At 39.3% G+C, this 27,709-nt stretch overlaps 1 protein-coding gene across 3 annotated transcripts in view; it reads right to left on the bottom strand.

Moving 5' to 3' along the window:
* Positions 1–27,709, bottom strand: part of ITPR2 (inositol 1,4,5-trisphosphate receptor type 2) — a 567,579-nt gene that overhangs the window by 237,788 nt on the left and 302,082 nt on the right. For all 3 annotated transcript variants that reach the window (XM_070453823.1, XM_070453822.1, XM_070453824.1), the window contains exons 35-37: positions 17,842–18,032; positions 12,290–12,432; positions 6,552–6,660 (exon numbers count right to left, since the gene is read on the bottom strand). In XM_070453823.1, coding sequence (XP_070309924.1) covers positions 6,552–6,660; positions 12,290–12,432; positions 17,842–18,032 — 443 coding nt within the window. The remainder of the gene's footprint in view (positions 1–6,551; positions 6,661–12,289; positions 12,433–17,841; positions 18,033–27,709) is intronic.

The raw sequence follows: 27,709 nt of genomic DNA on the forward strand, positions 1-27,709 counted from the left end.
TCAGATGCTAAAGAATCTGCCTGCAATGAAAGAGAACCAGGTTTGAACCAGGGGTTGGGAAGATCCCCTGGAGGAGAACATGGTTATCCACTCCAGTATTCTTGCCTGGACAATTCCACAGACAGAGGAGCCTGGTGGGACACAGTCTGCGGGGTCGCAAAGAGCTAGATATGGCTTGAGTGACTAACGCTTCCACCTCCACAACAGAAATAAGAGTAGAACACGGCGCCGAGGATGGAGAATATTAGAAATCACACTGCCCTGAAGCCATTTTAAAAACATTCCTTCTCTTCTCTTTCCCTACACACATTTTCCAACATCATATTTTTTTTAAGTGCAAATAAACACACCTGCTTTTGTTACCTAACAGGATCCTTTCAAATGGAACCCATCCCAAAGGAACATTGAGCTTGAGCTTTCAGGGACCTTATATATATCCTTTGTAACTTTTTTGCTTTTCTACCACAATCACCTAAACAAATAAAACTTTATAAAATTTTTATAAAACTCAGCTAACTCCCTGTTTCAGGGATTTTAATATACAATTCGCATGTTTTAACCTTCAATAAAAATAAGCATTGTCACTTGTAACAAATGGTACACAGATGATCAGTGGGTTTCACAGAGGCTTGCCTAATAGAAAATTAAATTTTCATTTACTTGTATTATTCTATTTGAAATCTTCAGGATATTACCACCCACATCTTCTCTCTAAGCCTCTGGCACAAAGGAACATAAAGCAAGGAAAAATATTCAGTAAAATTAATTTAGGAATTATGATCAAAGGGATTATAAATTGAATACGTTTTTAAAATCGACTAAATACCAGAAAAATGTAGTTACATGAAGATTTTCCTTAATATTTCATATAGAGAGGGCTAATAAAATCAGAAAACTATGGTCTTGAAGTCCAAAATTGCTTTAAGGACATCTGTTTCAACCATGAAACTTTACTTCACTGCTCTATTTTTAAATTTTCACCACTATGAACACACAAACACACACACTTCTAGTACCAGAGACAAAAGAAACAAAATGGAGATTTTCTTTTACAGTATTAAAATTTAAATAAATGAAGTCCCAAATGTAACATTACAATGTTACTGTTGTTGCTTAGTTGTTAAGTTGTTTCTGACTCTTTTGCAACCCCACAGACTAAAGCCCACCAGGCTCCTCTGTCCATGAGATTTCCCAGGTAAGAATACTGGAGTGGGTTGCCATTTCCTTCTCCAGGGGACCTTCCCAACCCAGTGATCGAACTCCGATCTCCTGCATTGGCAGACGGGTTCTTTACTACTGAAACACCAGGGATGTGGAGCAACATTAAGAGAGCTCGTGTGAAAAGCCCTGGTGTGAGTTTTCTGTTTTGATTTAATTCTGAGAGATCTCTTAGGAATGCTTCACTATACAGACAGTAGACATCCAGCTGATTGGTAGGCAGCCAGGTCCTAGGTAAACTATCTGACAATGCAATTCAATTCTCTGAGCCTCTCCACGTTACACACCTGGAGCTACTGCTTCCTGTTCTATATACGTCCTAGAGCTGCTGAAAGGTAGCAAAATATTTTACAGTGCTTTGAAAACAGCAAAATGCTACAAATTCAAAGCAATTTTTGTCATGTTCATTCACATTTAAGCTGCCCTACATTTCAATCAGCCATAGGTAAGCTCTCCAGTAAAAAATTCATTGTGAGAGATTGGGTAATGGCCCTCCCAAAGATGTCTATGCCCTAGCAACAAAAACCTGGGACTGTCACCTTACTTGGTAAAGGAATTTTGCAGGTGTGAATAAGTTAAGGATCTTGCGATGGGAAGATTATACAGGATTATCTACCTGGTTCCAATGTAATCACAGTGTCCTTATAAGAGGAAGGCAGGAGGGCAAGAATAAAAGTGGGGGATATAACAATGGAGTCTTTCTCTGTGTATATGTCTGTGCGTGTGTGTGTGTGTGTGTGTGTGTGTGTGTGTGTGTGTGTGAGAGAGAGAGAGAGAGAGAGAGAGAGAGAGACAAATAAGGCTGGTGGGTCAGGGGGGAGGGTGTTGAAGACACTACAGATGCTGGCTTTGAAGACAGAAGGAGAATCCATGAGCCAAGGAGTGCAGGAGGCCCCTAGAAGCTAAAAAAGGCAAATAAAATGAATTGTTTCCTGGAGCCTCCAAAAAGAATTCAACTGACATTTTGATATTAAACCTCAACCTCCAAAACTGTAAGATAATAAACATGTGGGTTGTAAACTAATGAGCCACTTGATAAATAAGGATGAAAGAGGAGAATGAAAAGCTGGCTTAAAACTCAACATTCAAAAAACAAAGATCGTGGCATCTGGTCCCATCACTTCATGGCAATAGAAGGGGAAAAAGTGGAAACAGTGACAGATTTTACTTTCTTGGGCTACAAACCACTGCGGACAGTGACTGCAGCCATGAAATTAAAAGATGTTTGCTCCTTGGAAAAAAGCTATGACAAACCTAGACAGTATATGAAAAAGCAGGGACATCACCTTGCCAACAAAAGTCCATATAGTCAAAACTATGGCTTTTCTAGTAGTCATGTAGGGATGTGAGAGTTGGACCATAAACAAGATTGAGCATCGAAGAATTGATGCTTTCAAGCTGTGGTGATTGAGAAGACTCTTGATAGTCCCTTGGACAGCAAAAAGATCAAACCAGCCAATCCTAAAGGAAATCAACCCGGAATATTCATCGGAAGGACTGATGCTGAAGCTCCAACACTTCAGTCATCCGATGTGAAGAGCTGACTCACTGGAAAAGACCTTGATACTGGGAAAGACTGAGGGAAAGAGAAGAAGGGGACAACAGAGGATGAGATGGTTGGATGGAATCACTGACTCAGTGAACATGAATTTGAGCCAACTCCAGGAGACAGTGATGGACAGGGAAGCCAGGCGTGCTACAGTTCATGGGGTTGCAGAGTCGGACACGACTTTGACTGAACAGCAATAACAAACAGGAAACTAACACAGTAACAAAACACAACCACCTGTTATTCCAGGACAAATAATCAGGATTTTTTTCTGAAAATACATAGTAAATTGTAAAATAATGGCTTTGACCAGCTTCTGAATCTGTTACCCAAGGCCATTTCATCCAGACTGGTGGGCCCTTTAGGTAGGTCCTCTCCACTGGCACAGAAAAGGGAGCACCAGCCATGTAACATGGGCCAACTGACAACATGCAGAGATTGTCCATTGCTGTCTCTTTCCCAGCAGAGGTATTTGAATCATTCTAGATCCAATATGCTTTCTAAAAATTTCATATAGGGAGAAAAGTCTTCTCCTTCCACTAGTAGAAATGCTTCTCACTCTACAACATTTAGAATTAAAATTCTGACTAAGATCTAGAATTCTTTCAGCTACAGTTTTCTATTCTATCTTTAACAGACACAGAAATTAAGAAGTGATATTTATATAAGTCTCTTTTAGGTTTTTCTTTCTAAGTTAATTTCCATATTCCTTAATGTTTAATTCTAGGTTTCTAAACTAAACTTTTATCTATTTTGGATATTACATTCTACTATATTTTGTCTGCTTATGACTTAAAATCCAGCCCCTCAAACATGTTGGACAAAATATACTAATCTTTCTTAATAGTGATATACATCATTTGTAAAAGTTGTCTGCGATCTGATAAATAAGATTAGGCAGAGAGGAAGGAGCCCTGGTTTTGGCTGGTTCTGGTTTTGGCCCTGGTGTGTGACCTTGGGTAAATAACACTACCCCTTTGGGTCTCAGTGACAGCATCTATAAACCAATGAGCTTGGACTAAATACCCAGATACAATGGATAATAATGGATACTAAAGGATACTAAATACCCAGGTATTTACAATCTAAATACCCAGACACAAAGAGAGGCACTATGGAAGCAACCTAGATGTCCACTGACAGATGAATGGATAAAGAAGTTGTGGTACATTTACACATATACACATATTACTCAGCCATAAAAAGAAATGCATTTGAGTCAGTTCTAATGAGGTGGATGAACCTAGAACCTATTATACAGAGTGAAGTAAGTCAGAAAGAGAAAGATAAATATCATATTCTAATGCATATATACAGAATCTAGAAAAATGGTACTGAAGAATTTATTTACAAGGCAACAATGGAGAAACAGACATAGAGAATAGACTTATGGACATGCAGAGAGGGGAGGAGAGGGTGAGATGAATGGAAAGAGTAACAAGGAAACTTACATTAGCATATGTAAAATAGATAGCCAAGGGGAATTTGCTGTCTGGCTCAGGAAATTCAAACAGGGGCCCTGTGTCAACCTAGAGGGGTGGGATGCGGAGGGAGATGGGAGGGAGGTTCAGAGGGGAGGGGACATATGTATGCCTCTGGCTGATTCATGTTGAGGTTTGACAGAAAACAACAAAGTTCTTAAAGCAATTATCCTTCAATAAAAAATAAATTAATTTAAAAAAGAGAAGCACATAGTATTTTGCTAATTCTATTGAGAAAGTATCACTTGTGGCAAAAACAGTTGATAAGCATTCCTCATTAGCTCCTTCACAAAGATAACACTGCGGGTATTGAGGCTTCTTTGTGTTTTAACAATCCCAGTTCCATACCAGGAAGGCTCAGTGCTGAAAAAGCCTGAGGACACTGCAGGCCCCTCTAGTAAGACAGGCTTCTGGAGGCTAAAGGATGAGGAAGGGTGGGGGAAAGGCAGAGGGGGTCCCGTAACACCCAGGCAGCGCAGAGCCCCTGAAGTTTCCTGAAAGGGCCTCGAGATCTCCGCAGACACTGACAGGCCCCCAGATGCATGTGAAATGCACTCCGTGGTGGCCGTTAGTAAGCTGGGCCATTGGTCTCCATCTCCCCAGTGTCCAGACACTAGGGCCGGCACTTAACAGTTGCTCACAATGCATGTGAGCTGCCTGAGTGAATGAGCCTAAAGAACCTCAGCTGACCCTTTCCCTGAGGACCGTGTCCTGGGGCGCCATTCACATCATACTTGATGGGAAAGGTGTCCTGGAGCTCTGAAAACAGCAGCCCTGCCTCCCTTCAAGGAGGTCTCAGGGAACTGGGCACTGGTGTTTTCTAGACAAGAGAAGATGAAACCCTGAACTAGTTAGTCGTGGCCCTAGGAGTGTAAAGGAGACCCAGATAGCAGCATGAATGATTTTACAGTGGTCTGGGAGATGTGCTGAAATTCTCCTGACTAGTCACAGTAAAATCTTGCCTGATTTCTTTCCTAGTTTCCTTTATAGTAATTCAATAATCATCTATTATATAAAATTGAAGGCTTATCACATATCTTCCATTAAGCACAACTAACTGTTATAATAAACTTCACTAGTCTGTAAAAAATACATATGACCTCATTTTTTCTACCTTAGGATCTGATACTTCAGCCAATATCAAACAATCTACAGCAATAGTTTCAAGAACCAAAGGAGAAAGAAATAAAAAGTCCCAAGGAACTCTATATACCGTTTTTAAGAACATACCATATACTCAAACTTATAAGCATATTTCTTGAGTCCTATGCTACAGCAACATTTATTAAAACTGTATTGACCACCTGTATTTTATTAATGTTTCCCAAATATAAAGGATGATGAGAACTAATGCAATGCAGAAGTCATTTTGACTACTAAAGCAAACAACTGATTCAAATGTTGTATTTTGAAGCTATCTCCCCTTCTATTAATATCCGAGATTCCACTGCAATTCTTTTCTACCAAAATATGTTAAGAAAAAATCTACCACTACAATCTTTTTGGAATTAGATAGCATATACATAAATAATAATAAAATCTTTCCATTTTTAAACATACCAGATAATTAATATTTACAGAAACAGAACAAAAAATTATTAAGGAGCATGTTACAAATTATGTTTGATACCTGAAAGTAAACAGTAAAGGTAGCTAGCTAAAACAATCCTACATTAGATTTATATTTTATATTTAAGTGTATCACCTTGGGTATTAAACATGCTGCCAGCCATCTCTTAATGAGCACCTGAGCTGTCATTTTTAATAACAGACTGACAATTATTATCTATAAGTTGATATTCCCTGAAAATCATCTGTGCAACATTTAGCATAGTTAAGAATAGAAACTTACAGTTCCATTTATTTAAAAAAGTATTATTTTATAATACTGGGCATAATATTATAGAAAATGACATGAACATATATGTACAATGAAAAATCAACATATTCCAAAATGCACGGACCATTCAAATTCACAGCAGAACTTTGTACAAAACCTTAATAACACTTAAAAGAGATCATTTGGTCCATTAACACTATATGAGAAAAGTATACCTATTCATGACAAAATATAATAACAAATAAACCAAATACTTGGGCCATTCTAATCTTAGTTACTTCTCAAATCAAAAGTAAGCATTAAGAGATGAATAACATAAAAACTCAAATTATCTAATTCATCTAAGTATACACACTATTAATATGTAATACAATCATATAATAATAGCCTATTGTAATTTATTCATTATAGTATTCTAGAAGTTCTATTTTATTTTCAAATAGCAAAAAGAAATTTTAAATACCTCTTCCACAAAGCTGTCTTTCTTCTCTAGCATTTCTCGTAAAGTCTGAAGAATTTTAATGCACAATTTTTCTTCTTTTTCCATCAGTTTCTTTGTATGGTTAATCAACCTTAAAACAAAACATTAAGCCTTAATAGGACAGTAATTTCTCTTTAAGCTAATATAATAGCATCATATACCAGAGGGAAAAAATAATCACACCATTATTTTAGAGTATAAAGTAAACTAGATACACATCATCAAAGTTTTAAAATTATACTCCAGCTTATAAACTTGGTATTATAAAACTTCTGCTTTATAGTCAGTATACCCCAGTGCTTCTCAAGTTTATTCAGGTAACATACTTTTAGTGGGATACAATACTGTAAAAAGACCAATGAAACAATGATTATCTTCAAGTCTATCATGTGAACTAAAACAAGTTTATTAGGAAAGAAATATGAATATCTGCAATATAGTACACTTTATTATATTGCGCCATACTATATTATTTTCCATGTAGTATATCATGTTAACTATATAATAGCAGCATACAACATTGGGACCTTAGCATTAATGGGATGCTTTCCAGTTTCCATTAATAATAACTGCTATTTTTCACTGCTAGGGCTTGGTAGAAATTGGCAGCTTTCATGATTAGAAGCAAAAAAAAAAAAAAAAAAGTAAATTCAAGATAGTCTATCCATTTACTATTTTTGCTATAATTTGGGCAAAGATTCTAATTAATTTTACAGTGGTGACCTCTGCAGCGGAGTTCTGTCAAGAGAAATATTTGAGGTCACAGTTATATAACATCTCTAAGAACTCAGAATTGAATAAGATGCTGAGAATCAGAATTTACAGCTTAGCACATACAACTCATGTTGTTAAAAAGCTGGTTCTCAAAACAACCCCATGAGATATGTCCTCCTAGAAGAAAACAAAACCATGTAGAATATAATGGGATGATCTGATTTCAGTGACATAACGGGAATCCTGTGGGACAGAGCCCCAAGGAAAAGTGAGCTTTCACTAGGTAGCGGCTAGTCAGGGCTTATTAAGTATCAGCGTGAGGTATGAGCACTTTCCATGAATTTTCTCCACTTATCCTCACAGCAAGCCAAAGTCATATGTTAGGTTCTATTAACAGGCTAATTTTGCTAATGAGAAAACAGAGACACAAAGAGGTAAAGCAACTTGCCTCTGGTTACACAATTGTTAAGTTGTGGGGTCTGGAAATAGACCAAGTCTATCTGACTTCCAGTAGTCATGTATGGATGTGAGAGCTGGACTATAAAGAAAGCTGAGCACCAAAGAATTGATGAATTTGAACTGTGGTGTTGGAGAAGACTTTTGAGAGTCCCTTGGACTGCAAGGAGGTCAAACCAGTCCATCCTAAAGGAAATCAGTCCTGAATATTCATTGGAAGGACTGATGCTAAAGCTGAAACACCAATACTTTGGCCACCTGATGCAAAGAACTGACTCATTGGAAAAGACCCCGATGCTGGGAAAGATTGAAGGCAGGAGGAGAAGGGGACAACAGAGGATGAGATGGTTGGATGGAATCACTGACTCGATGGACATGAGTTTGTGCAAGCTCCGGAGTTGGTGATGGGCAGGGAAGCCTGACGTGCTGCAGCCCATGGGTTCGCAAGGAGTCGGACATGACTGAGTGACTGAACTGAACTGAGCTGAAGCTGACTTCAGAGTCAAAATTTTGAAGCACCACTCCGTGGAGACAGGACATCCCTTCACTGATGAAGGGAGTCCTAAATTATACACAGCTGTGTCTTACAGGAAGTTAGAGCAGAGAGAAAGGCAAAAGCCATAAATTGGACAAAGAAGCCATTACATTTTGTTGGGGAGCTGCCTAGCACTGACTGGAGAAGGTTTCAGAAACAATGTAACATTTAACTATGAAGATTTCACCTGGCAGGAAACAGTGGAGAGAAGTGATTTCAAAGGGAATGAAAAAAAGGGCAGACACAGAAAAGCTGATGTCATGTCCAGGAAATAAGTATACTCTAACTACCAGCTGACAGTTAAAGACATGGAAAAGGAGAGTGTAAAAAGCGCAGTCTGAAAAGAACGAACTGGGAATATTATGCCAAAGAGTCTGGAATTTATAGAAAATAGAGAACCACTGTGTTAAAGGAGCTGTATGATCCTGCCTACCTGTTAAAAAGATGGCAGTGGGAACAAGGGCATGGAAGCGTGAGAACAGTAAGAGATGAACAGGGCACATGATGGGGAAAGGGCCTAAGAAGCAATACAGAAATAAAATAGCCATGACCTGGCAAACAATGGCATACAGGAAGTGGAAAAACAGAAGAAAGGGAGATCACAGATGCCTGAAATGTATGAGTCGGGTTAGTAGATGGGCAATGATAGTTTTAAATGACACCTATTTCATGTTGGGAAGGACTAGTGATTTCCTCTTAGACATGTTACATCTGGACAGGGCGCTATATGTCCATGTGGTCAGGCACATTTATTGGTCGAAAGTTCTCCTGGCAAGAAACAAAAACCTGCCTCTCTGGAAGACAGTTATTCGGTCTTTTTTTTTTACAGACTGTGCTGTCCTTAGCTGCTCAGTCATGTCCGGCTCTTTATGACCACATAGACTGTAGCCTGGCAGGATCCTCTGTCCATGGGGATTCTCCAGGCAAGAATACTGGAATGGGTTGCCATGTCCTCCTCCGGGGGATCTTCCCGAACCAGGGATTGAACTCAGGTATCCTGCCTGCATTGTGGGCAAATTCTTTACCATCTGAGCCACCAAGGAAGCCCAAGAATACTGGAGTGGGTAGCCTATCTGTTTTCCAGGGGATCCTCCCGACCCAGGAATCGAACCAGGGTCTCCTACATTGCAGGCGGATTCTTTACCAGCTGAGCTACCAGGGAAGCTCATGAAAATCATTTGGTGGACACTGTAAATTTCTTTTGACATTTTTCTCTCAGGCTATTTCTATTTTCTTTAACTCTTCTTTAGATAAAATATTTAATTCACTAACCATTTGAAAATATTGGTGGGAAAAAATGAACACTTTCTTGGGATTTATACAAAGTGTTCATCTATCAAATAATGTTTGGTTGAATTAGATCATTTGGCTTTCAAATTTTTTCTGTATCTAAGTAAAGAGTAAGTTTCACAAAACAATTCATCATACAAATACATGAATGTGAGTGTATTTATACAATGATCGCAAAAAGTTACTTTTACTATATGAGATGCATGCTGATATTTTATATTTTTTCCCAATTCTTTTTTACAAATCAATGGTTTCCTCTTCACAAGTTACATCCCATAATATGGGAAACATTAAGCTTCTCCTTCATAAGGGAGGAGTAAGTGTGGATATGAATGAACTACACGCAACCACCATAAAAGCCAATACTCACAATGACCTATTCTCTTCTCTCTCACTGCATGTGACTAATGTGAAATATGGTCCTTTCCTGGGGGTTAGCCCTGACATTCTCCAGCAGACCCATCTGACTCAACAAGTCCCAATAATTCAATTCATCTGAGGATGTCAGAAGCCCCACTTAAGACCTACAGCAATTAACGATGTTGGATTCTAATTTTATTGTAATAGATACCCTTGCAAATAAAACTCTTGGCTCTTCCCAGAATTATGGAAGAAGTAAACAGATATCCCCGAGCCTCAAGCCATGCTACAATCACTCCCATACAACTGCATAAAAATCCTTTCTCTAACCACTAAACTATGTGTGACTTTTTCTTCCTCCACCCGAATGTAGGACCTGCGATACATTTTCACTATCATGTCACTCTGCTTCTCTCCTTTGAATTTACCTAATATTGCAACTGACTTGTTTCATCTTCAGCACAGGTCAATATTTTCTTGACATTTTGAGTTACTTAACATCACCTTATCACACACCTATATCCTTAAGTTCTAGACAAGAATTTTATTTGAGATCGTTGAAATGTTCTATAACTGTGCTGTCTTAGTTGTTGGCCAGTAGCTACCTAGGGCTACTGAGTACTTAACATGTGGCAAATGTCGACTGAGAGACTAAGTATTTTATCTGTGTTGTAATGAATTTAAACTTTCATATTAATAGCCATGTATAGTTATCATATTGACACTAATTCTTGACATTGAATCAGCAAACTCTTTTTCTAAAGGGCAAAATCATAAATAGCTTAGGTTCTGGAGGCCATGCAGACTAGGCCACTAGTCAGTTCTGCTGTAACAGTATGAAAGTAGTCACTGATGACAACACGTAAATGAATGTGTGTGGTTGTGTTTCAATAAAACTTTAGTTGCAAAAATTATCAATGGCCTGTGGGCCAGAGTTTGCCAATCACTCGTTTAGACCATCAAGGCTCTGGGATATAGCTAGAGCATCATATGAATATCCTGGGGATAAAATTCTCAGGTTTATTGCCTACTTTTTAACCTATATTATATATACATTGATATATATTCATAGGAGATAAAGTATACTTGTCAAAGACCCTATTTTTATATTAGACAACATCTCGATACTTTTCTTTTTCCAGTGGCTTCCACAGTCAGCCGTTTTACAGACACTCTAGACCTCTTCATTTAAAAATGCTTATAAGAAGGCTGGTTAGTGCCCAGACAAGCCCATTCTTCCCAGGCTTCTTAAGATACAATGATCAAGAGTTAAGAATTCCTGATTCTGGCCATAATGTAGAAACTCCACCTGCTCTTCAACATGACCCCTGTAGTCGCTTCTTCTCACTCCATACCTCGTTTTCTCTCCTCAAATCCCAACTTTAACTGGTAAAAGAAAGAAACACACTTCCTGTGTCCCCTCATCCTTCAATTTCTGCCTCACTATGTCACAGTCAATAGCGGAGGCTTTGAGACCATTTCAGCCATACTCTCAACCATACAGAAGAGGCTGTGACAAATAATGGTCAAGGGGGTTGCAGCTTCTTTTGACCCTTTATCCAGATTCTCTCCCCAAGGAGACCATGTGCCTCTGCCTTGCCATCTTGAGTCAACATGTGATTACTTGCACAAATTATTCAGTGAAGGGTCCTCAACATTAAGACGCATCTTTCTGGAGCTACCTAAAACTTTCTCTCACAACTGCTTATATTGCCTTGAGAACTGCTCCTTTACCATTAAAATGAAAATATTCTAGGATAAACACATCCACTGCAAAAGACCTGACAATACCACAAAAATGCTAAGAGAAATACATAAATGAAAGAGCTTTAGATGAGCCTTATCAAGGCAGCATGGCTGAGTGCCAGATTGAGACTTAACACGTGGGCCTCAGTTTTCTCACCTCTAAAATGAGGCCCAATCTCTCAGAGCATTTGTGAAGTTTAGATAACGTGGGTAAGCACACACAGGACAATAGCCCACAGAGTAAGACTTCAATAAATGCTAGTTCCCTTCCCTTCCTCTTTCTCTTAAGGAAAATCAGTGACCTTAAACTGAAATCTTTTAAAAGTTCACACCATATAGCTATAGAAAGGACTCAGAACCAAGATATTCTTTTATGTGATATTTTGTGCCCAATGATACATTTCATTTTAAGTAAATGTTAATAAATATGATAACCTGAAAATCACCAAAACAAACTTTCCATTGAATCATACTAATGATTTTGGAAGTACGTTTGCAGGGATTTTAGACGCTTCACATGCTCTGTGGACGTTCATGAGGCACCAGCAGGGTCAGAAAGCAGGGGTGTCAGACGCAGGCTCTGCGGCAGCACCTGCAGCATCTTGGCTGGACCACTTACTTCGACATGAAAGCACCACATCTTATTCTCGCATCGCTTCCCTCAGGAAACAGCAGTTCCGGGCTGTACAACACATCCACCAACACTGAGAATTCAGCCTGCATCATCGGGCTGAATTGTTGCTCCAAGGAGGCCACTACATCCTAAGGAATAAACACAAGAGAAGACATGTGAAGACCTGACTCAGATTTCATCCTTTAAAAATATGACAAGCTTATGAATACTAACCAGGAATGAGGTGTGGGACTTTCAGAGGAGAGGTACCCTACTTCCCAAAGCACTGGATGTGTGTGCTTTAAGCACAGGCTGGCTTTCTGTCTGAATACTTCCTGGATCTCCTTAATCATTTATATGATAAAGGAGGAGTGGGTAGCTATAGATTTCTAAGAATATACAGGAAAGATGAAAAGTCGGTAAAGCCACTGCTACAAGCACCACAGTGTCTAGGACTGTAATACAGATAGTGCAAAAGTGAAAGTGTCTGTCAGGTCCAACTCTTTGCGACCCTGTGGACTAAACAGTCCGTGGAATTCTCCAGGCCAGAATACTGGGATAAGTAGCCGTTCCCTTCTCCAGCAGATCTTCCAGACCCAGGAATCGAACCCGGGTCTCCTGCACTGCAGGCAGATTCTTTACAACTGAGCTACCAGGGAAGCCTACAGACAGCGCAGGTATTCCTCAAATTGAAATTAGAGTATGCTCCGAGAACAGCTAAAAAAGACTTCACGGGTGTCACTGGTCACCTGGAACTGACCATTTTTTTCCAGTGGGGGAAATTCCCTGATATGTTGCCTGAAGCAGTATTAGTACTACCCAAGGGTTCGATGACATTTAGTAGTATTTCAAATTATACTTTTTGATGGATGCTATTGATCATCTACCAGTAGCCTTTCCTCATCCTTTTCCTTGCTAACAGAATCTCTGGGAACAACACTGTCAGGGAGAGAAGCCCCTGCCCGCCTCCCCAAGAGTCAAGGTTGATTGGTTTAAGCCAGTCATGGTCATTCCATTTCCCCTGCCAACAACTGGTTAGGTGTGATTCTGTGACACAGTCCTGGCCAATAAGACATCAAGTGAAGTCTCTGAGTGTGAGGGTGTGTATAGAGCTGGGGAGTGGGCAGGGCAGATTCTTTAGAAACTACTATGGCTTCTAAGATAGCCTCAGAGTGTGAAAATTCAAAATACAAGCCAGCCCTCAAAGGACCTTCGAAGACCAGTCTTAAGCTGAAAGTCAACAGACTAACGGTGGTTGGAACCCCGACCAGTGGAGCTACCAAATTAAACACCTCAGGAACAGCCCTAGTTTCAGATTCCTTGCGTGTGAAAAGATATATTTTGTTTATTATTTAAGCCACTTTTAGCTGTTAATTATAGCTGAAAGCAGTCAACTGACATGCTTCTTAAATTAACTATAAGCAATGATAATTTACTGAGCATTATCAAATGATGAAAGCCTCCCGTTTTTGTTTTAAAATTAACTAAGAAAACAAACTGGGAAAAAAAAAACACTCACATAAAGCAATAGTTTATTTGCCCATAACTGTGGCTTTATTCTATTAAGCAGAAAACTGACTGCCAATTGCTGATTGTTACTCTCAGCATATGTTTTTAAGTTATTTTCTTCCTGGTAGTCTCTTGATTTTTTATGACTAGATTTCAGGAGTTAACTCTGGTTTAACTCTTTCCTTCCCTTTTAGAAAAAGTGATCATTTCCCCTTCAAATACTAAATAAGTTTTCTGAGAAATTCCTCATAATAGTTGAGAGAGACTACCAGGGAGGGGAAAAAAAATCACATAAACGGAAACTAGATATTATACAAAGGTGGGAAGAGAATATGGTTATCAAATGTGACCACAGTTACCGTAGTTAAGAAAACATCACTAAAACATACCTCTCTTTCAGATTACCTCTAGACTTAATTTTATTCTCTAAACAAATTGTATCCAGGCATCTATGATGTGAGTCTTCATCTCCTATTTCGATCATGGGTCAACCATATAATCTCTTTGATTCACTGTTTCCCCAATGTGAAAACCCAGGATAATGATACTAGCAATTACATAGGCTTGCTGTGAGTATTAAAAGTAAATACATACAAGAGCCTCTACAATGTTTTGTAATAACCTATAATGGAAAATAATCTGAAAAATGATCACTGATGTACATCTGAAGCTAATACAACACTGCAAATTAACCATGTGAAGTAGTTGCTTAGTCATGTCCAGCTCTTTGGGACCCCACGGACTGTAGCCCAACAGACCGCTCTGTCCATGGAACTCTTCAGGCAAGAATACTGGGGTGGGTTGCCATTCCCTTCTCCAAGGGATCTTCCTGACCCAGGAATGGAAACCAGTTCTCCTGCATTGCAGGCGGATTCTTTACTGTCTGAGCCACCCTCCAAATTAACTATATTTCATTTTTAAAATGGCTAAAAAAACTAAAAAAAGAAAAAGAAAAAGACAAAACAGCCTCTAACATGTACTGGCCACTCCTTAATGTTAGTAATCACTGAATACCAGTTAGCTGCAATCATCATCATGTTGCTAAATTCAGTGATTCTGTCCTCATCTTACCTAAGCTTTTTATACACCGTTCCTGATTCATCAAACACTTTCTACTCTTGGTTCTGTAATATCAGATTTTTCCTCATTTTCCACCTATGTCCTGACTACTCCTTTACCAAATTCCTGGCCCTTTCTCTTCTATATCTAAGTTTCTTGTGAGGAAACTCACGAAACTGCATGGTTTTGACATCATATGTATGCTGAAAATTCCCACATTTATATTTCCTGCATTGATATCTTTCTAAACCACCCCAGACTCATACATCCATCAGTCTGTTTGACATATCCATACAGATACTGACATAGGCATGTCTTAAGATTCTTCATATGGAATCTCTTGATTCCAACTCTCCCGTTCTTCCTTGCCTTAGCAAATGATCTAATCGTATTATACCAAGGCTCATCCTTGATTTCTCTTTCCAACATCCCACAACTCACCCATCCATTCACCCCCAGTGGCTCTAGGACCAACTATATCCAAAATTTATTATCTTCATTGCTATCACTACCCCCTTAAGCCAAGCCCCCATTACCTTTTACCTGAATTAATGCAATAGCTAATGAACTAGACTCACTGCTTCCATCTGGACCCGACAGTCAATTCACCACTCTAAATCCACAGTGTTTTTTTAAAGGTAAACCAAGTCATGCCTATTCTCTGCTAAAAATCCCCAATTATTTTCCATCACATTTAGAAAAAAGCCGAACACTATCATGCATGACAGTCTCTACATGATTTGGCTCCTTATTTCATAAGACTGTCTTCCTTTGCTCACATCTGCCCCAATGGGCTTCTCTTGGTTTTTCAAATCCCCAACCTCATTCCTGCCAAAGCATCGTTGCATTTACTCTTCTTTTCCCATAAAGCTCTCTTTGAACAGACTCTTGCTCCTCATTTGGATGTCAACGTCTCCTCAATGGAGAAGCGCTCCCTCACCACAGAATCAATCTCCCAGTGACTCTCCATCATACTGTTATCATGATTTATTCATTGAAGTTTTAATTATCTAACATTATATCATTTACTTAATGGGTTACAATGCATTTTCCATGAGGACACAGACCTCATGGCTCTATCTCCAGTACTTAACACAGTAGCCGGTACAGAGTATTCATCAAAGATATATTTATCCAATGAATGCCACTGACTACGCTGAAATAAGTTGAAAGCATGCCCTCTCTATGCTGATTGACATGACTGTCTCTCCCCTGAAATGTCTGCTCCTCTGTCTCTCATGAACCTGCTTGCCTCCGTTCTGATTGTGCCTTTTCTCCCTCATTTTATTTGGCCATTCTGTACCTTCTGGCAGCCTAAACACATGTTCTTTGTTTTTCCTATCACTATACTTTCTCTTTTAGCAATTACAACCATTACCTCCAAATATAGACCTATCTTCCAATACTTTCAGTAGCCAACAAATCTAATTCACTGTGTGTTCAATGAGCATAGCCAACATCCTTCTGACAGTCCAGGGTCTATAATGTCACCTAGTTTCCAATCATCATGCCTCTTCAATGTCCCTCATGCTCCCTCTTTATCTCCATCTGAGAACTACCAGGTCTGCTGACCCTGCCTTCATTTTTTTTTATAATTTTATTTAGTTAGTTAGTTATTTTTGGCTGTGCTGGGTCTTCATTGCTGTGCACGGGCTTTCTCTAGTTGTGTCAAACAGGGACGACTACATTCATCTATTAAAACTCTGAATCTTCACCAAGTAATCTACTCATTACCTCTTATAATATTTATTCCAGTTCACGTTCTGATCATTCTCCATGCCAAAAACTTTCCTCAAGCCATACTCCAGTTTGTGCCATGAAATCTTTCACTGATTATGTGAGTGGGAAGGTATCTCCTGTGGGCCAAACTTTGTCCCCTCTCAAAACTCATATGATAAAGCCCTAATCCTGGTGCTTTGAGGCTTCCTAGATGACATTAGTGGTTAAAAAAAAACAAATCCACCTGACAATGCAGGAGATGCAAGAGAAATGGGTTCAATCCCTGTGTCAGGGAGATCCCCTGGAGAAGGGAATGGTAACCCACTCCAGTATTCTTGCCTGGGAAATTCCATGTGCAGAGGAGCCTAGCAGGGCTACAGCCCATGGGGCTGCAAAGACGGACATGACTGAGCGGGTGAGCACACAGCACATACACACCGACGCTTCAGAATGTGACTATATTTGGAGTCAGGGCCTTTACAGAGGTAATTCAAGTAAAGTGAATTCACATGGATGGACTCTACTTCAAAATGACCGGTGTCCGTACAAGAAGCAATTAGGACAGAGAAGTGTATGTGCAGAGAGGGAAGACCATATGAGGACACGGTGATGAGCATGCCACCTGCAAGCCAAGGAGAGAGACCTCAGAAGAAAACAAACCTGCAAACACCTTGATCTTGGATTTCTAGCTCCAGAACTGTGAGAAAGAAACTTCTGTCGGTTAAACCACCCAGTCTGTGGTATTTCATGATGGCAGTCTGGGCAGATTAATACAATGCCTCTCTTTACTCAGTGTCCCAGAATGTCCAGGCCAAACACAGGAGTGGGATACTATGCAAATAATTTGGGAGTAAAGGTGCTCACACCATTCTCATCAAAGAAATATAAAAGGATATTGAGACATGAACTGAAGCAAGGTTGTGAAATATTTATTACATGGGTCTTTATAGTAAATTATTCCACCAAATGTATTACAGTTATTATTTTGATATTAAGACCCATTACCTTACTGTGAGAACAATTAAATAATACCTACCCAAAAAGAAAAAAAGAAAAAGACTCCCAACAACTTCTATCTGGAAGCAATGTTTTAAAAAAGATAGTGGTGGTTGGACATTGTAAAGCAAAGCCTGGTCCCCAACTAGAATTTGATATTTTTAATCAGTTTATTTATGTAGCCACATAAATAAATTATAATTTTAAATTATAATTATTTTAATTTTAAATTATAATTTAGAAAATATTAATGTCATTTCATGCTCTTATTGTACCTGTAACTTTTCAATAATATTTCTGTAATCCCAAGAAGGCCCTCCAAGAGCTTCCTTAAAGCGTGGTCCAGAGCGAGCTGATAGTCTCCAGCCCATGGCCGCTCTCTGCACCATATTTGAGTGACTCTTCATGAAAAGAGTATTCACTTGGCTGTCCAAATCCACTGGAATGGCAATTCCACGATTCTTTGCTGAAAAAGAAAGATTTAAACACTTTCCTCTTAATTTGACCAAAGTTACTTGCATGGTATCAAAACAATTAAGATAGAACAAATACAAAAGAAAAAACTGAGACAAATTCTGATATGCAATGTAAAGCATGGTGATTATAGTTAGCCATACTATAGCATATATTTGAAAGTTCCTAAGAGAGAAGATCTTAAATTTTCCCATTATAAGAAAAAAATTATGACTGTGAGATGATGATTGTTAACTAAATTTATTGTAGTAATCATTTCACAATATATACATATATCAATGACAATATTAAATGCCAATTATATCTCAATAAAACAGGGTTAAAAAACTATCAGACCTTCAAGTTCTGCCATTAAATTATTTTACACAACTACAAAAGTGTTTAACTTGAAAGTGTCTTAGTTCTTAAGACCAATGATTAAAATAGACTCATTAAACATTCAAAAACTTATTTGATTTCTTGATGGTTAATGTTTAAAATGTACTTTATATAGCATAAATATGGAAAAATACTGTATAACAATCATATATATTTGGACCTTCCTAGATGCAGAGGACAATTAAAAAGCAGACAGAAAATATACGACAAGATCCTGCCAGTCCATTTTATAAATATAATTCTTGTGTATATGTGTATGCACACACATGCAAAATGCACAAAACTGCATATGGTAAAACATCTGAGACAAGAAATTTAAAAATTGAAAAGTATGAGAAAATCTGCATTGGAAAATAGTACACAGTGCACATTCTTCTTTCCAAGATCCACTGAAATTTATATTTTAATAGACATATAGTTTTCCCTGGTGGCTCAGATGGTAAAGAATCTCCCTGCAACAAAGGAGACCTGGGTTCAATCCCTGGGTTGGGAAGATCCCCTGGAGAAGGGAGTGGCTACCCACTCCAGTAAGCTTGCATGGAGAATTCCATGAACAGAGGAATCTGGTGGGCTACAGTCCATGGGGTCGCAAAGAGTCAGACATGACAGAGGAACTAACACTTTCACTTTCATTTCATATCACAATGCTGAAAAATAAGATGGCTTGCAAAAAAAAAAAAAAAAACACAGAAATGTTGAGGCATTTTTGCAAGCGGAATGAAGATGGGATTCATCCATCAGAGAAAGAAGAGATTGCTCTGCAAGAGATTAGAGTTAGAACAGGCCTTCAAGGTTTCCAGCCAAACAATACATAGAGTGGACATGGGAGGTGGGAAAGTCGGCTGGCTACTCCAGAAAGAAACATCTGAATAGCTGGGAAGTTCAGGCCCTCCTCTCTCTGCCTAGCATAAACAGAGTGACAAGCAGCGGAGGCTTCTACCCACAGGATAAAGCTAGAGAAATGCAGAGACGTTCTCTCAAGAAACAAGAATACCTGCCTGGAAAGGATGCCAAATGAAGGTGTTAGGAATTGACAGAGAAGCGGAATAGGGCTGGAAGTAACTCCAAAGATCTTGATCAAAAAAGAAGTAGAATGCAGGGGAGAGAGGAGGCAATCCCAGTAAAAAGAGAAAATATATCAAAGATTTCAACCCATGGGGAAAAACCTCCTGATTTTAACACTTGTTAGTATTTCCAGCTTGTCTTCACCACCCCACCACCCCCACCCCCCCCCCCCACACACACACTCCAAGAAAGCCTGTGTATCATTTTGGAGGGGCTTCCCTGGTGGTTCAGATGGTAAAGAATCTGCCTATAAAGCAGGACACCCAGGTTTGTTCCCTGGGTGAGGAAGATACCCTGGAGAAGGGAATGGCTACCCACTCCTGTATTCTTCCCTCACCCAGAATTCAGGGTAAGCCTTGTCATTTACATGAGAAAGCTAGTAGAGAAACAGACTCTCAAAACTGCAGTGGGAGCCCATGCAGGTCATCTATAGATCTTCATAACTATGACATACCACCACGAGTCACAGGGAAAAGCAAGAACATTTAGAATGGCCCTGGGCCTTCCCTGATGGTCGAGTGGGAAGGGTCTGCCTTGCAGTGTGGCGGACACCAGTTTGATCCCTGGTCCAGGGAGATTCCACATGACTCGGAGCAACTGAGCCCATGTGCCACAACTCCTGAGCCTGCTTGCCTGGAGCCTGTGCACTGCAACAAGAGAAGTCACCACAACCAGGAAAAACTGGTGAGCAGCAGCCGAGACCCAGAACAGCCAAAACATAAGTGAGTATTTTTAAAAGAGCAAAACAAATACCGCATATTAATGCGTATACGTGGAATCTAGAAAATGGTACCGATGATCTTGTTTGCAAAACAGAAAGAGAGGCACAGATGCAGAGAACAAACGTAGGGACTCCAAAGGGGAAAGGGAGTGAGATGAATCGGGAGACTGGGATTGTCACGTATGCACTTCTAGGAATAAAACAGACTCTCTAATGAGAACCTACTGTACAGCTCAGGGAACTCTACTCAGGGCTCTCTGGTAACCTAAATGGAAAGGAAATTCGAAAAAGAGAGGGTATTTACATACGTACAGCTGATTCACTCTGCTGTACGGTAGAAATTTTACACAACATTGTAAAGCAAGAACACTCCAGTAAAAACTAATTAAAACAAATAGAATAACTAGCCTCAGTGAAAACAGAAATGATTCAGGGAAGCACACACACAAAAAAAACATTCAAATAATTCTAATTATTGTCCTCAGAAAATGTGAGCACACACCACATTCAAAAACATAGAAAATAAAAATAAGAAAGCAATCTTGGAAATTAAAACGACTGCACAGATTGTACAAAAGAAATTTCAAAATTGGCTGAAAAAGATAGGAATAAGGACCCCCTGGTGGCTCAGGTGGTAAAGAATCTGCCTGTGGTGCAGGAGACCCAGGTCTGATCCCTGGGTTAGAAAGATCCCCTAGAGAACAGAATGGCTATCCACTCCAATATTCTTGCCTGGAGAATTCCATGGACACAGTAGCCTGGCATGCTACAGTCCATGGGGTTGCAAAAAGTCAGACACAACGGAGCAACTAACTAACACTTTGATAACTGGGAAAATCAATGGATCTTCCACAATACAAAGCATAAAAGAGTCAAAGGGACAATATAAAAAAGATGAAAAGATGGAAATACTTTGTAAAAAAAAATAGTACACCTAGAATTACTGTGGTGCTAAATGGAATAAGCATTTGTTATCTAGAAAATTCACTCATGTGAAAAGACTTGAAGACTCATAATGACAGATGAAGTATTATAATAGACCATATTTTAAATAAAATGTGTGAGTGTCTTTAGGGTTTTCTATGTAGAGGATCATGTCATCTGCAAACAGAGAGAGTCTCACTTCTTCTTTTCCTATCTGGATTCCTTTTACTTCTTTTTCTGCCCTAGGAAATTACTAGAGCTAATCAATGAATACAGAAAAGTTGCAGGATATAAAATTAACACACAGAAATCTCTTGCATTCCTATACACTAACAATGAGAAAACAGAAAGAGAAATTAAGGAAACAATACCATTCACCATTGCAACAAAAAGAATAAAATACTTAGGAGTATATCTACCTAAAGAAACAAAAGACCTATACATAGAAAACTATAAAACACTGATGAAAGAAATCAAAGAGGACACAAACAGATAGAGAAATACACCGTGTTCATGGATTGGAAGAATCAATATTGTCAAAATGGCTATACTACTCAAAGCAATCTATAGATTCAATGCAATCCTTATCAAACTACCAATGGTATTTTTCACAGAACTAGAACAAATAATTTCACAGTTTGTATGGAAATACAAAAAACCTCAAATAGCCAAAGTAATCCTGAGAAAGAAGAATGGAACTGGAGGAATCAATCTGCCTGACTTCAGACTCTACTACAAAGCCACAGTCATCAAGACAGTATGGTACTGGCACAAAGACAGAAATATAGATCAATGGAACAGAATAGAAAGCCCAGAGATAAATCCACGAACCTATGGTCACCTTATCTTCGACAAAGGAGGCAAGGATATACAATGGAAAAAAGACAACCTCTTTAACAAGTGGTGCTGGGAAAACTGATCAACCACCTGTAAAAGAATGAAACTAGAACACTTTCTAACACCATACACAAAAATAAACTCAAAATGGATTAAAGATCTAAATGTAAGACCAGAAACTATAAAACTCCTAGAGGAGAACATAGGCAAAACACTCTCCGACATAAATCACAGCAGGATCCTCTGTGACCCACATCCCAGAATTTTAGAAATAAAAGCAAAAATAAACAAATGGGACCTAATGAAACTTAAAAGCTTTTGCACAACAAAGGAAACTATAAGCAAGGTGAAAAGACAGCCCTCAGATTGGGAGAAAATAATAGCAAACGAAGCAACAGACAAAGGATTAATCTCAAAAATATACAAGCAACTCCTCCAGCTCAACTCCAGAAAAATAAATGACCCAATCCAAAAATGGGCCAAAGAACTCAACAGACATTTCTCCAAGGAAGACATACAGATGGCTAACAAACACATGAAAAGATGCTCAACATCACTCATTATCAGAGAAATGCAAATCAAAACCACAATGAGGTACCATTATACGCCAGTCAGGATGGCTGCTATCCAAAAGTCTACAAGCAATAAATGCTGGAGAGGGTGTGGAGAAAAGGGAACCCTCTTACACTGTTGGTGGGAATGCAAATTAGTACAGCCACTATGGAAAACAGTGTGGAGATTTCTTAAAAAGCTGGAAATAGAACTGCCATATGACCCAGCAATCCCACTTCTGGGCATACACACCAAGGAAACCAGATCTGAAAGAGACACATGCACCCCAATGTTCATCGCAGCACTGTTTATAATAGCCAGGACATGGAAGCAACCCAGATGCCCATCAGCAGACGAATGGATGAGGAAGCTGTGGTACATATACACCATGGAATATTACTCAGCCATTAAAAAGAATTCATTTGAATCAGTTCTAATGAGATGGATGAAACTGGAGCCCATTATACAGAGTGAAGTAAGCCAGAAAGATAAAGACCATTACAGTATACTAACACATATATACGGAATTTAGAAAGATGGTAATGATAACCCTATATGCAAAACAGAAAAAGAGACTCAGATGTATACAACAGTCTTGTGGACTCTGGGAGAAGGCGAGGGTGGGATGTTTCAAGAGAATAGCATCGAAACATGTATATTATCTAGGGTGAAACAGATCACCAGTCCAGGTTGGGTGCATGAGACAAGTGCTTGGGCCTGGTGCACTGGGAAGACCCAGAGGGGTCGGGTGGAGAGGGAGGTGGGAGGGGGGACTGGGATGGGGAATACATGTAAATCCATGGCTAATTCATTTCAATGTATGACAAAAACTACTGTAATGATGTAAAGTAATTAGCCTCCAACTAATAAAAATAAATGGAAAAAAAAAAAAACGTGTGAGTGTTAGGCACTCAGTCGTGTCTGACTCTTTTGCGACTCCCTGGCCTATGGCCCACCAGGCTCCTCGGTCTATGGGATTCTCCAGACAAGAATACTGGAGTGCGTTGCCATTTCCTTCTCCATTAAATAAAATTATGCATAAAAATGAGCCCAAGGGAAACTAAAACAGAGAGAAAATTAAATAGGGAGGATCATCCAGGAAGTCAAATATCTAATAAATGTAAGCTCCAGAAAGAAACATCTGAGACAATGGAAGAGAAGAAATGGTCAAGAAAATATAGAAGATAATTAATTACTTTGAGTTGAAAAAAAATGCAAGTCTTAACTGAAAGGGTCTACAGTGTGTGTTAAATAGGATTAAATAAGCATATTGTTCATATTCTAATCAACATGTATAATGCTATTATCTGCTGAATTTTGTCTGCCAAAAAATATGTGTTGAAGTGCTAATCCCAAGTACTTGGAAAGGTGACCATACTGGGAAATAGGGTCTTTGCAGACGGAATCAAGTTAAGTTGATGTCAGATTAGGGTGGGCTCTAATCCAATACAACTTGTGTCCTCATAAGAAGGGGAGAAGAGAAACAGAGAGCAAGACACCAAGTGAAGATGGAGGGAGACTAGATTTACGCATTTCCAAGCCAGGAACACCAAGGGCTACCAGCTGGCACCAGAGGCTACAAGAAAGGCATGAGCAGATCCTTCTCTAAAGTCTTCAGAGAGAGCATGGCACTGTTGACACCTTGATTTCCACCTTTTAGCCAGCACTGGCAGACGACACCACCCTTATGGCAGAAAGTGAAGAGGAACTAAAAAGCCTCTTGATGAAAGTGAAAGAGGAGAGTGAAAATGTTGGCTTAAAGCTCAACATTCAGAAAACTAAGATCATGGCATCTGGTCCCATCACCTCATGGGAAATAGATGGGGAGACAGTGGAAACAGTGTCAGACTTTATTTTTTGGGGCTCCAAAATCACTGCGGATGGTGACTGCAGCCATGAAATTAAAAGACGCTTACTCCTTGGAAGGAAAGTTATGACCAACCTAGATAGCATATTAAAAAGCAGAGACATTACTTTGCCAACAAAGGTCCGTTTGGTCAAGGCTATGGTTTTTCCAGTGGTCATGTATGGATGTGAGAGTTGGACTGTGAAGAAAGCTGAGCGTCGAAAAATTGATGCTTTTGAACTGTGGTGTTGGAGAACTCTTGAGAGTCCCTTGGACTGCAAGGAGATCCAACCAGTCCATCTTAAAGGAGATCAGTCCTGGGTGTTCATTGGAAGGACTGATGCTGAAGTTGAAACTCCAATACTTTGGAGGCCACCTCATGCGAAGAGTTGACTCATTGGGAAAAGCCCTGATGCTGGGAGGGATTGGGGGCACGAGGAGAAGGGGACGACAGAGGATGAGATGGCTGGATGGCATCACTAACTCGATGGGCATGAGTTTGAGTAAACTCCGGGAGTTGGTGATGGACAGGGAGGCCTGGCGTGCTGTGATTCACGGGGTCCCAAAGAGTCGGACACGACTGAGGAACTGAACTGAACTGAACTGGGAGACAATACACTTCTGTTGTTTTAAGGCTCTGAGGTGTGGTCATTTATTCTGGCTGCCCTATGAAATCACTGTAAATGCCAATCGCAAAAAGAAAACTGCAAGAATTTTCGGAGAGAAAAGAGGGTTTCTACAGAAATTCAGACTGGCATCAGACTTTTCATCATCAATACTGGATGCTAGAAGTCAGTAGAATAATATCTTTACAGACTGACTGCTGAACAAACCAATTAGTAGCTGCCAGTGGGAAAAGGGAAGTAGGGAGAGGAAGGGGTAGAGCAGAGGATTATACGTACATGCAGTTAAGAGGTACAAAGTACTGTGTAGAAAATAAATAAGCTACAAGGCTATGTTGTAAACCAAGGAATATAAGCCCATATTTTATGATGATCTAAATGGAGTCTAGTCTATAAGAATACTGAATCACTATGTTGCACACCTGAAACCAAAAAAATATTGTAAATCAAATATACTTCAATTTTAAAAGTGACAAAGAGGCAAAAAAAAAAAAAAAGACCAATGGATAAAACCAGATTTTTTAGGTGTTTATAAACCATCTAAACTAAAAATCAACAGTGATACCTAAATAAAAACATTTCAGAACAAGCAAGGTTCAGAAATTTTTTTCTTCATAAAAAAAAATTGATTTTTAAACATTATCAACCTATAAGAGATTTCATTGTATTTGAGAAAAGAATACAAACGTCACAAGTCATAACAATGCAAACCAGTAATCTATAAAGCAATCACTGGAACACAAAATGGGAAAGAAAAGGTGAAAAAGGAAGATCTGTTAATTTCCTGATTTTTCACAGTGTGAAGATAAAGACATTATTTAGACCTGTTATTCAAGGGATAGGGATAAAAAGATATTCTTCAAAGTTATAATGATAGTCACTAGAAGATTTCTTTAATTAATGGAAATAGGAGGGAAGGAATAAAAAGAAATGAGAGTGAGTGGGAGTGAGAGGATCTGGCTTGCTTCATATAATGGAAGGACAGTAACAGCAGGGGCAGTACTATTCCTGTTGGTGAAAATTTTGTGATGCTCGTAGATACTTAAAAACTTCTTTGAAAATATATAATTTTAGCTGCCAACACAAAAAGTTCCCAATTTAGACAGGAGCTCGAGCTAAATTTTAAAGGAACAATAACAGCTCTAAGCCAACCCTAAATGATCAATTGTAACACTGTCCAAATTTCCCAAGTGAATATTTTCCTAATACTCCTTATAAATTTCCCTTTTCCACAGCATACAATGTCTCTGCTTCTGTCCATCACATACAGCAAAGCAAATGCACTCCAGTCCTGTCTGAAGGACCAACAGCCTCAAAATGGCCAAGTTGCACATATTTTTTAAATACTTAACTCTTAATGACTGCTTCACACATATGCTGGGTTTACTCTAAACATTCAAAAGTCAAACAGAAGACAATACTCCTTACATGTTATTTTCTAAGCAACAGATAACAAGAAAAATTATAGAAGTTAAAATGCTAGTTGCTCAGTGGTGTCTTGACTCTTTGCAAGCCCATGGACTGCAGCCTGCCAGGCTCCTCTGTCCATGGTTAATACATGCTTTTGAACTGCTGTACTGGAGAAAACTCTTGAGAGCCCCTCGGGCAGCAAGGAGATCAAACCAATGAATCCGAAAGGAAATCAACTCTGAATATTTATTGGAAGGACTGATGCTGAAGCTTTAATACTTTGGCCACCTGATGTGAAGAGTGAACTCATTGGAAAAAGACTCTGATGCTGGGAAAAATTGAGGGCAGGAGGAGAAAGAGGTGACAGAGGATGAGATGGTTGGATGGCATCACTGACTCAATGGGCATGAGTCTGAGCAAACTCCAGGAGCTAGTGAAGGACAGGGAAGCCTGGTGTGCTGTGCCTGGGGACACAAAGAGTCAGACACAACTTGGCAGCTGAACAACAACAACAGGAAACTTAAAATTGCTCAAAACATATTGCAACCCAGTTTTCACAAATGTTTCAACAAAGGGGATAGATTTACCTCCCCTTTAGTAACCGGATATGTTAGATACAACTAACCATCAAGGGTGTGCTGCTAGGAATACAACTTACACAAAGATGTACCTTAGAAGTATTATTCTAATGACACCAGTGAAGATGTAATCCAATGGTGTGTGAGTGCATGCTACATTGCTTCAGTTGTGTCTGACTCTTTGCAACCCTATGGATTGTAGCCTGCCAGGCTCCTCTGTCCATGGGACTCTCCAGGTAAGAATACTGGAGTGGGTTTCAGTGCCCTCCTTCAGGATATCTTCCCAATCCAGGGATTGAACCGGCAACTCTTACGTCTCCTGCATTGGCAGGCAGGTTATTGACCACTAGTGCCACCCCAGCGTGTGAAGCCCCCCCTATCAATGTGGTCAAGAAAATCTTATCCCCTGCCCCCTCCTCATGCATCCCATGAGCTGCTGCCACTCTTCCACTATGGCCAGCAGCAAGGAGAAACCACTATCCCAAACTTTGTTGAAAGGGTGTTTCTGTCCCTCAAACTGAACCACTCTAGCTGGTTTTTTCTAGTCTTCTGTCTTGGCAAAAATTGCATGATATACATTAACTGGCTAAAATAAACCCTACTTACTCATGCCCAAAGGTAAACTCTAGTCAAATGCTAAGTCACAGTTTCTAGGCAATAAAAGAAAATCAATTAAGCAACTGGGGAAAGGAGAATTTGAGTTAAAATAAGTCAGCTGTGTAGAAAATTATAAAC

The sequence above is a fragment of the Odocoileus virginianus genome, chromosome 23 (genome assembly GCF_023699985.2).
Source record: "Odocoileus virginianus isolate 20LAN1187 ecotype Illinois chromosome 23, Ovbor_1.2, whole genome shotgun sequence".
Lineage (NCBI taxonomy): Eukaryota > Metazoa > Chordata > Mammalia > Artiodactyla > Cervidae > Odocoileus > Odocoileus virginianus.